Source organism: Mercenaria mercenaria, chromosome 4 (genome assembly GCF_021730395.1).
Source record: "Mercenaria mercenaria strain notata chromosome 4, MADL_Memer_1, whole genome shotgun sequence".
In the NCBI taxonomy this organism is placed as follows: Eukaryota; Metazoa; Mollusca; class Bivalvia; order Venerida; family Veneridae; genus Mercenaria; species Mercenaria mercenaria.
In genome coordinates this window covers 10,926,240-10,939,393 of record NC_069364.1, presented here as the reverse complement: position 1 = coordinate 10,939,393, position 13,154 = coordinate 10,926,240, and the positions used below count along the sequence as shown (strand labels likewise).

Genomic DNA, 13,154 nt, shown 5'->3' with positions numbered 1-13,154 from the left:
CAAGGAATCAAGATCTTATGGTGACACAAGTTTTGTGCAAGTTTGATTAAATTCAAATCATAAATGAAGCTGCTATTGTGCAGACAAGGTCAAAATAGCTAATTCTGGCCCTTTTAGGGGCCATCACTCTGGAACCCATAATGGAATCTGGCCAGTTCAAAAAAGGAACCAAGATCTTATGATGATACAAGTTGTGTGCAAGTTTGGTAAAAATCAAATCATAAATGAAGCTGCTATTGTGCAGACAAGGTCAAAATAGATAATATTGGCCCTTTCAGGGGCCATAACTCTGGAACCCATAATGGAATCTGGCCAGTTCAAGACGCACGGACACATGGACGGACGGATGACGGACAAAGGGTGATCACAAAAACTCAACTTGTCACTATGTGAAAGGTGAGCTAAAAACAAAAAAGTAGGTCAGTAGGTCAAGGTCAAAGTCAAGGGACCCCTTATTACTTGGGGTCATCAGGTAATTATAATAAAACAATCTAGGAAATATGATCAGAAAAGTTTTAAAGTATTTTTCCTATATAACACATATAACAAGTGACCTCCTCTTTTCACCCCAGGGGAAAAATTTGAATATTCTTGTTAGAGAACCACTAGGCAATGCTACATAACAAGTATCAAAGGCCTAGGCCTTGAACCTTCAGATAAGAAGATTTAAAAAAAAATTCCTATACAAGTCTATGTAAAACTTGGGACCCCCGAGGTGGGGCCACTTTTCACCCCAGGGTAATAATTTGAACAATTTTGGTAGAGGACCATAAAGCAATGCTGCATACCAAATATCAAAGACCTAGGTCTTGTAGTTTAAGACAAGAAGATCTATGTAAAACTTGGGACCCCCGGGGCGGGGCCTCTTTTCATTCCATAGGCATAATTCGAACAATCTTGGTAGAGGACCACTAGATGATGTCACACACCAAATATCAAAGCCCTAGGACCTGTGGTTTTTGACAAGAAGATTTTCAAAGTTTTTTCCCTATATAAGTCTATATAAACCATATGACCCCCCCCCGGGGCAGGGCCACATTTGACACTAGGGGGATAATTTGAATAATCTTGGTAGAGGACCACTAGATGATGCTACATACCAAATATCAAAGCCCTAGGCCCTGTGGTTTTGGACAAGAATATTTTCAAGGTTTTTCCCTTTATAAATTTATGTAAACCATGTGACCCCCCAGGGCAGGGCCGTATTTGACCCTAGGGGGATAATTTGAACAAACTTGGTAGAGGACCATTGAATGATGCCACATACCAAATATCAAAGCCCTAGCTACTGTAGTTTTGGACAAGAAGATTTTTAAAGCTTTTTTCCTATATAAGTCTATGTAAAATTGGGACCCCGGGGCGGGGCCTCTTTTCACCCCAGGGTAATAATTTGAAAAATCTTGGTAGAGGACCACCAGGCAATGCTACATACCAAATAGCAAAGGCCTAGGTCTTGTGGTTTAAGACAAGAAGAAGTTTATTGGGACCCCCGGGCGGGCCTCTTTTCACCCCAGAGGCATAATTCGAACAATCTTAGTAGAGGACCACATGTCACATACCAAATATCAAAGCCCTAGGCCTGTGGTTTTTGATAAGAAGATTTTCAAAGTTTTTTTCCTATATAACTCTATATAAAGCATGTGACCCCCGGGCGGGGCCATTTTTGATCCTAGGGAGATATTTTGAATAACCTTGGTAGAGGACCATTAAATGATGCTACATACCAAATATCAAAGCCCTAGGGTCTGTGGTTTTGGACAAGAAGATTTTCAAAGTTTTTCCCTATATAAATCTATGTAAACCATGTGACCCCACAGAGCGGGGCTGTTTGACCCTAGGGGGATAATTTGAACAAGCTTGGTAGAGGACCATTAGATGATGCCACATACCAAATATCAAAGCCCTAACTACTGTGGTTTTGGACAAGAAGATTTTTAAAGTTTTACCTTTCGGTTGCCATGGCAACCACAGTTCTGTATGGAATTCATTTCTTTGACTACTTTTAATGAGGATCATGCAAGGAACATTCCTGTGAAGTTTCATCAAAATTAGACTGGTGGTTTAGACTGGGAGGTGCTGATGGACACTGGACAACTGACGGACGGCCGCCGGACAATCACTGACCACAAAAGGTCACCCTTGAGCACTTTGTGCTCAGGTGAGCAAATAACAACAGATGTCATGCAAACAGGAATAGCTCAGACAAAGCCTTTGGCTAAGAGGAGCTGAAACAATTTATCTTGTTTTTTGTCGCCTCATAATCTGCATGATTCAAACATTTGGTTCAAAGTTTCAAGATGGCAATACCACCTACCTCTGAGTATGTTCTCTACAGCTTCAGCAACATTTCTTCTAGAGAAGCCTTCATAAAGAACCAGTCTGCCAACTTGTGAATCTAGAATTCCCTCAATATCACCTGGTCTTCTTATGCGCTCTGGAAGTTTTAAAAGGAATAAAATGCTTCTAATCACTGCTGTGAAACTTTTAAAAATTTCAAATAGCATTGCTACTTATGTATTTAGTTAATACGGTGAAACAATTGGGGACTAATTTTTATGGATTTTGTGGGTAGGTCAATCCATGAGATTAAGTCGCAATGAAAAAAAAAATTATTGTTCAATCATCCCATAAAATTTGGATGGGAGTTGAAAAATAGTAATGATATGAATTACATATGATCTGGTTTAGGCTCTTGAAAGAGACTCGTTGGATTCATACATTGAATACAGCCTGGCCTCATGGCATGAATGCTAAAATATTATTTTAGTCTTTCATTTTTTCACACAGATTCTTCCTAATGTATTTTTGCATATAAGTTAGTTTTCCTTGCCTGTATTAATATTATTTTTGCTTTGCAATTTTTGCAGGGAATAAGTATCTATTTTTGATCCTATACTATATGTGAATATTACGCCAAAATGGGTAACGTCTTTTGACGTCGTCATTGACGTCGTACTTTCCTGTGACGTCATACTATTTTGTTATTATACTCTGATAAAGTCCAATGGACGAAACATGTTAGTTTTGAAGTAAAAAGTATATTTCTGGAGTTAGTTCTTCGCTTTATCTATATGATCTATGGGTAATTCTATCATAACAGATAAAAATTATACTGATTATGTGACTTTCATTCAAGGGTTACCCCAGTGATAGAATATGTACCTGAATGACAAACAACAGAAAATCACCGTTTGAGATATATTGTTTTGATTCTAACATGATATCAATGATTACTAATAATCTACATCATTATCAACTCAACACTCCTCCATGACCTTTGACATTATGATGATTCAACATTTCTCCATGACCTTTGACATTATGACGATTCAACATTTCTCCATGACTTTGACATTATGATGATTCAACATTTCTCCATGACTTTTGACATTATGACAGTTCAACATTCCTCCATGACCTTTGACATTATGATGATTCAACATTTCTCCATGACTTTTGACATTATGACAATTCAACATTCCTCCATGACCTTTGACATTATAACGATTCAACATTCCTCCATGACCTTTGACATTATGACGATTCAACATTTCTCCATGACTTTTGACATTATGACAATTCAACATTTCTCCATGACTTTTGACATTATGACAATTCAACATTTCTCCATGACCTTTGACATTATGACGATTCAACATCACTCCATGACCTCTGACATTATGACGATTCAACATCACTCCATGACCTTTGACATTATGACAATTCAACATCACTCCATGACCTCTGACATAATGATGATTCAACATTGCTCCATGACTTTTGACATTATGATGTAATAAACATCAAGTACAAAACTCTGATTTTTTTCATAACAATCCTACACTTTCATTCTTCTTTGTTTAATAGGGCAACAAAACCAGGTCATATTATAATGGGATATTACGCACAGTGTAAGAAAGCATTGTAGGCTTGTGCGTGTTAAATAATCACTGCCATTTCAAAAAATATAGTGGATAATTTATACTTTTACATTGACATTGTGATGATTTATTCCAATTATTTATAATGGCTGAATATTCATAATTTTGCAAACAATACTGATATCATGAAATGAATTAATGTTACCACAGAAACAAACCTTGCTAATATATATCAAACTTTAAAATTCAAAAGCTGAAATTTGACAATGACCTATTTAAGAAACAAAGTTTTAACTTTTTAATTTTAATTCAAAATGGTTTATGAGAATAATAACTGCAAGCAAACATGACTTATTCTGCTGCAGGCATTTAAAAAGAACATCTATCTGTCATGCTTTAGTAATCAAGAGAGGCAACTAGAAAAGCATGGCATAAGATGCATACAATAAGATACAGTTTCTAATTGTATATGATACTGATGACAAATCAGATTTTTGATACCGACAAAGATACAGTCTGTAAAAACTAGTTCCAGATCTTTTAGGAGGCGAGTTGAAGAAAGTCACTTCCGAGGTGACCCTAATAACAAGAACTAACAACAAAACCTTAACGAAGTAACAGGGAGAGTTGATTTTTAATATTTTGTAACAAATTTCATTTCAATAAACAAGTAACACAGTATCACTAAGAATGACTATACTTTATACGTATGCAGGTCGACTTGCAGATGAAACAATGTTCTTTATATGATGAATTTTGAAAAAGGTGATATAGGGCCGATTCAAAACAAAAGTTGGCCATATATTCCACCACAATTTGCACAATGTTTAGATTTCAGGGAAATTGTATAGATTTGTTTCAGTAGCATACTTTATCGCAGAATGAAACATTTCACAATTGTGTGTACAACTCTTTGACAAAAGAGGTGAAGCCAAAGCTACAGAGGTGGCACCTGGAACTAGAGCTGGAGTCAATGCACATTTAATACCAATATTTAACAAGAACTGATGTAAGACTGCACGCTCCTCTATTTGACAGTAAAATGAATTTATGTCTTAATAAGAGACCTCTACTTTAAAAGGAAGATTCACCAAGATGATGATGGTAAAGATATATTTTGAGTTTCAAGTCATTATCTTATATAGTACCAAAGTTATGTCCAGAAAACGAAGTTTGTCAAACAATTTATGTATGAAAGGGGCATAATTTGGTCAAAAATACAAATCAGAGTTATGGGGATTGTTACCACACAATCATGCAGATGATGATGATAAAGATAAAATATTTCAAGTTATTATCTTATATTGTACTAAAGTTATATCCAGAAAGCGAAGATTGCAAAAAAAACTTTAAATATGAAACTCAAAGGGGCATAATTCTGTCTAAAATACTATAAGAGTTATGGGAATTGTAACCACACATGCAGATGATGATTAGGAAGAAATATTTTTAATTTCAAGTCATTATCTTTTAAAGTACCAAAGATATGTCTATATAATTCCAAGTATAACAACTTGGTGACCTTGACCTTGGGTACAATGGGCCCAGCTCCTGCAAATATTTTGATTGTATGCTGGACAATGTTTATGTGAAGTTACAGTAAGATATAAGCAATAGTAACAAAGAACAAGAGGACCATGATGGTCCTGAATAGCTCACCTATCCCCACATGACCCAGTGTTGAACTGAGTATGACGTCGTTATTTCTATTATTTGACATAGTGACCTAGTTTTTGAGCACATGTGACCTAGATATCATCAAGATAAAAAATTCTGACCAGTGTTCATGAAGATCCATTGAAAAATATGGCCTCTAGAGAGGTCACAAGGTTTTTCTATTATTTGACCTAATGACCTAGTTTTTGAAGGCACATGACCCACTTTTAAACTTGACCTAGATATCATCAAGGTGAACATTCTCACCAATTTTCATGAAGATCTCGTGAAAAATATGGCCTCTAGAGAGGTCACAAGGTTTTTCTATTTTTCGACCTACTGACCTAGTTTTTGACCACACATGACCCAGTTACCAACCTGACCTAGATATCATCAAGCTGAACATTCTCACCAATTTTCATGAAGATCCATTGAGAAATATGGCCTCTAGAGAGGTCACAAGGTTTTTCTATTTTTAGACCTACTGACTTAGTTTTTGACCCCACGTGACCCAGTTTCGAACTTGACCTAGATATCATCAAGGTGAACATTCTGACCAATACTCATGAAGATCTCATGAAAAATATGGCCTCTAGAGAGGTCACAAGGTTTTTCTATTTTTAGATCTACTGACCTAGTTTTTAAACCCACGTGACCCAGTTTCGAACTGGACCTAGATATCATCAAGTTAAACATTCTGACCAATTTTCATGAAGATCCATTGAAAAATATGGCCTCTAGAGAGGTCACAAGGTTTTTCTATTTTTAGACCTACTGACCTAGTTTTTGACCGCACGTGACCCAGTTTCGAATTTGATCTAGATATCATCAAGTTAAACATTCTGACCAATTTTCATGAAGATCCATTGAGAAATATGGCCTCTAGAGAGGTCACAAGGTTTTTCTATTTTCAGACCTACTGACCTAGTTTTTGACCCCACATGACCCAGTTTCGAACTTGACCTAGATATCATCAAGGTGACCAATATTCATGAAGATCTCATGAAAAATATGGCCTCTAGAGAGGTCACAAGTTTTTTCTATTTTTAGATCTACTGACCTAGTTTTTAACCCCACGTGACCCAGTTTCGAACTTGACCTAGATATCATCAAGGTGAACATTCTGACTATTCTCCAAATAGTGGACCTAAAAAGGAGCTTAAACAATCCTTCATTCACAACAAATGTGTGAAGAAGCCCTTTAACAATTCTTCATGTGCAACAAATATGTGAGGAAGAGCTTTAACAATTCAACACTAGCAACAACTATGTGAAAAAGAGCTTTACCAATTCTTCACTAGCAACATAATCATATGTGAAGAAGAGCTTAAACAGTTCTCACTAGCAACAGATATGTGAAGAAGAGCTTTACAAATTGCAACACTGCTATGTGAAGAACAGTGTGAACAATTATACTGGTGGTGTGTTTGATTATCATAAACTGTCACAGGTGCATATAATTACAAAGTCAGTGCCCAAGATATATTTATATTTGGTCAACTTTCGATATATAGTGTGTTTCTTATGTAATTATGCATCTGCAACAGTTGAAAAAAGAATAGCATTTGACCATACATGAACACAGTAGATAGATTCAAAGGTACACAGGTATTGATATGACAAATGCATCACAGCCACAAACACAGAACAAAAATGAGGTTTGAATGAGGATAAAATTTGGTGATTACCTGAGCTTTACCAAGTTATACCTGTAAAATTCAGGTGATTTGGCCTAGTTCAAATGTATGTTTTAAAAAAAGTTCTTATCATTTTTCTAAAACAAGAGGGTCATTGACCCTAAAGCGCTCACCTGTGTACAAGGCTTCAGTGTGTTTGTATAACATAATGGTAAAAGTACAGAGTTAAGTTTCTTCTATGTCTCTAGAGAAATTTTTTTTTTAAAGTCTGATAGCTGAACACCTATTTTTAACCACAATGAACTGTAACCATTTGAACAACTTCTGAAAGAGGGCTACCCAGAGATAATTTGTGTCAAGTTTTATCAAAATCCATTCAGTGGTTCTTGTTATTTAAAGAAATTGTTGATGAAAAGTGACCACGCCCTCTGGCAGCCATATTTTTTGACGAATCAGAAAAATTTGAACACTATTTGTAGAAAGTCACACAAGGACAAATTAATAGTTTTATACAAGAAGAATTTCTGTGTTTCTACTATATACATATAAGTAAAAGTAACCACACAGTGACACACCCTGGCAGCCATGTTTTTCTATCGGAATAATTTGAACAATCTTGGTAGAGGGTCACACAAGTACCATTTGTGTAAAATTATTTTAAAATTGGGCTAGCAGTTTCATAAAAGAAGATTTTTAAGGTTTCCACTATATACATATAGGGAAAAGTGACCACTCTCTCTGGCTGCCATGTTTTTTGACAAATCAAAATAATTTGAACAGTCTTGGTAGAGGGTCACACTAGAATCATTTGTGTAAAATTATTCTAAAATCGAGCTAGCAGTTTCAAACAAGATTTTTTAAATTTCCACTATATACATATATGGAAAAGTGACCACGCCCCCTGGCGGCCATGTATTTTGACGAATTGGTATATTTTGAATGATCTTGGTAAAGGGTAACCTAAGAACCATTTATGTGAAATTATTTTAAAATCAGACCATTGGTTTAGGAGAAGATGTCATTTGAAGATTTTCTATTTTTAGCTCTGCGGGTAGCCCCTATGTGAAACTAAGCGGAACCGTTTGACCATTTGAACAAGTTTGGTAGAGGGCCATCCAAGGAACATCCACACTAAGTTTCATCAAAATCCATTCAGTGGTTTTGGAGATGTAGTTTAAACACAATTGTTGACACTGGAAGGACTGACAAGACGGATGCATGCACGATGGACGACGGACACAGCGTGATCACACTAGCTCACCATGAGCACTTTGTGCTCAGGTGAGCTAAAAAAAGAATTTTTAAAATATTACCTACAACTAACAAAAGGTGCATACATCATTCATCCATGACATAAATGTATAACACTACAAAAATACAACTTTAATAAAAGTTGCTTCAGTAACTACTATGAAACCATTTATATTTGTGGGGGACTTATTTTAATTTGTAGATTTTGTGCTTGAGTTAATACCTGAAATTGAATCCACACAAACAAGTAAAATTACAAACTATTTTACGGTCAAAAGCTAACATCTAAAAATTCATATCCCTATAAAATTGCTGTATTGACCCACGAAATTTTATGCCCATGAAATTAAATGGTTTCACAGTATCTAGTTGTTTTTTTGTTGTTGTTTTTCTTAATTCATGTATGTAGATACGTATTTACATATAGTGTGGGAAACACTTTCAAAAAAAGCTCTTTTTATTCTCTAAAGAACCTCTTTTGAAACCATGTATATCAAGCTAAAATAAATACCTTAAAGGTCCAATACTAAGGAAAGTGAACATTTTAATTTCTTTTAAAAAGCACAGAAACTATTTCATTTTATTGGAAAATGAAAGTTGGTATGTAGAAATTCGAAATAAATCGCAGTATATGTACAGTTATTTTTCTATGAAGTATGAAGAAAGTTAAAAAGACCTGGGGGGTCATTCTGTCGATTCATTGAAATTTCAACATAATACACATACATTTCTTTGAGTTCCAAAGACCTTCTGTAAATTTTGACCTGCCAATCTTCATTATTTAGTGTCTTGCAGAAGTCTATGCACTGGCTATGAAAAAAATTGCCAACTCACTTTCCCTTAGTAATGGACCTTTAAATGCATTTAACAAAGTGTAAATGGCACAGTTACATAAACCTTGATTTGTTTTGTTTTGGGTTTATCACCATTTTTCAACAGTATTTCAGTTATGTAACAGCTGGCAGTTAGCCTAACCTGTGTTCCTGTAACTGCAAACTTACCCACATGAATCAGAGGCAGAGGACAATTGATTTCAGACACAATGTCTTAAAAAATCGTCACGGAGAACATACTCCTCGCCCGTGGATCAAACTCAGGACCCCCAAGATTCATAGATCTACACTCTCCCTATTGAGCTAAGCGGGCAGGTGCACACAAACCTCGAGTTCAGCTGAACGCTCAAAGGCAGGGTAGGTTGTCACCCAATTACTCTCACATATAAGGTAGCTGAGCAGTCAGAATTGGCTCTACCCTGCTCATTCTGCATGACCACTGAAAGCCAGAACCCAGTCAACCCTGTCTCAGAAGAGTTCAGCTGTTCTATGAGATAGGTATGATTAGTAGTTACTAGAGTTAATTTGACCTCCTCACTCAAAGAAACTCACCTGTAGGTCTTACTCTCTGCGCAGAAGGGTTCCCAGCAGGAGTGATACCAGGTTGGTGGGACTGGTCAGTTGCCTCAACATGAAACTCAGGTTGAATCATTAGTGACACAGATCTCCTGTCTGGAGGAGACCTCCTGTGCTGTCGAGAAACTGCCTCCTCTATTTCATCATGTACAAGTGATGGCCCTTCAGTCTGACTGCTGACATTTTGAGAACCGCATGTTTCTTGTATCCCAGAAGATTCCTGGCTTCTGTGTGGACCAAACAGAATTCCTGGAGCCAAGGAAAAATTAAATCCTGAATAAAAGTAAACAATGCAATCATAATGTTAAATTTGCAGCAAAAAAATCATTGTATTTGAATGAAAAACAACTTTTGACCTATGATACTTCTTATTGCAAAGCCAGTGCAGGGTTTACTTCTCAAACCAAGTTTGCTATCATTCTATTGATCTTCTTATCTACTCCACAACTTTTCTAACTCTACACCTAGTTTTTTTGTTTTGGTTAAATGCCAAATTTTGACAGATTTTAATGAAGACTGGACAAATTGTTTAATTAAGAAATAATATATCTCATTTAGTGATTTGTCGCTGAATAAAGAATTGTTTGGAGTTCAGATGCGAAGAAATTATATCATGAGGGCGCAGCCCGAGTGATATTATAATACCCATCTGAATGACTAATACCCATCTGAATGACAAACAATGATTTTATTCAAGTGCAAATCACTAAATGAGATATATTATTTTTGATTCTAACATGTTACAAAGGATTTTAAAGTACATCCTTGACGACAGTCATTAAATATTTGCCAGTTTTCAATTGGCTTCTTTTCCAGCACGCCGCTATGCCGTTTGATGCTATGACGTAATAATTGTGACATCAGAAAACTGAATCGTTGTATAATAATTCACTGTTTTCAGCCTTCTTTGTTTAACAGGAAAATGAATCGGATCATGTTAGAATAATTATTTTATTACGATAAAACATAGCAAAGATAATTATCTGAAGCAATTACAATGGTTACAAAATAAAGTCACATTTAATTTATCAGTAAATCATATTTAGTACAAATAGTCAGGTTTCCATTTAACGGCCATTGGCTCATCAAAAAACCTTCAGTGATGCAAAGATTTTGTAGACAAGAATTCTGCCACAAAGAGGCATTTGAGAAGTTACTTTGGCTCCCAGTAATAATGATGGGCAAAACTGTAATAAGATTTGAATTAAGTCTTATAAAATGCATTTATTTAGAGGACTGAGTGAACAAAAATAATTATGTGAACTTTTACTATATTTGGAATATCTGTCAAGTTTTTCAAGGCAGGACAATGTATAATTAAACAATGTCTACCAAATACAGTATTGCATTTTAAATTTTAACTACAATGTTCCTAATTAAACTTACTGCAATTTAGCAATAACACCAGACTGGTACATGTACATGCATAATTTGTCTGTACATAAGTGTTCTTCTTGCCATCAATTTTAGTTTTAGGTGCACATTAAAAACTTGCATATTTATCCAGTTTAACATTATCCTTTCACAAGTTCATGGAACTGACTGAATCCTAATCCATTATACAGTTTTAGAAAACCCTGACCAAAACATTCAAATAGTTTCAAGGTACCATGCAAAACAAAGCGTAAGCAGACCCTTTTAATGGGACAAATTTTTTTCCGGCAGACAGGAACTGCTAGCAGACAACACAGATGAAGAATGGATGAACACTGTTATTTCTGAGATTATCTCATCAGTGAAAGAGATTAACTAGCAAAGTAAAACTATGATTTCAGCACATACTAAAACAACATTGTAATGTTATAAACAACACACGACAGACTCAAGAGGTACACATACTATACCAACAGTGATTTAGACATGCAGCTCATGAGGTGACATTTAAAGTAACTTAAAAACAATCAATTATTTATGTCTCCCTAAAAATACTTTCCAAGGATCAGATAATAAACTTAGATGTTTTCACTAATAGTGAGTGTACAGGTGACACTAATTAAACCACCTAAGGTTCGTTTTTAAAATAGGTCTTACTATTTGAGTTTTCCTTTATATATCATATCGGCAGTTCTCTATCTTAACCATCTGCCTTTGTGTAGAAAAAAGTGACTGAGTATTGCAGTGGCAATACAGAAGTCCCCTACTGGTGGAAAACTTTGTCATTTGTCCCTTGTGGTTGTTGGCAAAAGTGTTAGGACTAAAATTGCTTCAAGGCATTTAGAAGCTAAGAAACAAAAACTATTTTTACTTTAATTTCAACAGTAACCTTGATCTACAAGCATAGGTCATGTATGCGCCACATTGTCTCATCATGGGGAACATTTGTCTGTAGTACAAAAATAATCCATCAATGAACAAAGTTATGGACGGGAAACAATTTTACTTGACCTTCAAAAGTTACCTTGACCTCTGACCAACTTCATGGGTCATGTGTGCAATCATGGGGAACATGTCTGTTTAGTACTAAAACAATCCTTCAATGCAATTAAAAGTTACGGGGCAGGAACAAATTTTTTACTTGACCTTAAACAGTCACTTTGACCTTTAACCGACAAACATAGATCATGTGTTGACACATTGTCTCAACATGGGGAACTTTTGTGTGTAACAATGACCTATAATAGTGACCTTTTCCTTTGACCTACAAGCATAAGTCATGTATGTGCATAATCAACATATTACCTTCTATTCACATACAAAGTTTCATGAACCTAGCTTGAATACTTTTTGAGTAATTGCAGGATCTAGATTTGAAGACGGACAGACTAACGGATGGACTGATGGACAGATGGACGGACAGACGGAGGGCATTCCTATAGTCCCCTACTGGTGGAACTAATAAGCATAATGTTTTCCAAATCTTTTGGTTACATTATATTTTGTTTAGAAAAAGTAACTTTAATTTATTAAAGAGGGTGTATTTTGATAGTGCTATGGAACTGATTTTGATGAAAAATATTCCTAAATCCAAGTTTCTATAAAACAAAGAAGTTGTGTGAACTTACTTTCATGGTCACTTCTGTTTAGTTCCGTTTGCGGTTGTAGATTCCACATCTGGGGCTAAAATATGTGAAAAACAAAATTATTATACAAACTTAAATGACGACAAGTAAAACATGTCATATACAGATAGAAATTAAAGAACATCCAGCAAATATTTGGGCGCATAGGGGCATTGGTCTAATAGAGAACCTGTTGTACTCCTAACCAAGATGTTGCAGGTTCAAACCCAGCTGGCACTGATTCCTCCATATATATATAACAAGAGCACGACCTGTGGATGCTTAAGTTGTGAGTGCTTGACCTATGACAACATGCAAGAA

General features: G+C 35.6%; 1 protein-coding gene across 5 annotated transcripts in view; it reads right to left on the bottom strand.

Annotated features, from left to right (window-relative positions):
- LOC123550967 (dentin sialophosphoprotein-like) overlaps positions 1–13,154 on the bottom strand; it is a 190,755-nt gene that overhangs the window by 12,502 nt on the left and 165,099 nt on the right. For 2 of the 5 annotated variants that reach the window (XM_053540384.1, XM_053540387.1), the window contains one exon: positions 2,315–2,434. In XM_053540384.1, the coding sequence (XP_053396359.1) occupies positions 2,315–2,434 (120 nt within the window). Of the gene's footprint in view, positions 1–2,314; positions 2,435–7,225; positions 7,247–9,810; positions 10,108–12,836; positions 12,892–13,154 lie in introns of all 5 variants that reach the window. The other 3 variants (XM_053540385.1, XM_053540386.1, XR_008370487.1) reach the window with 3 other exon arrangements.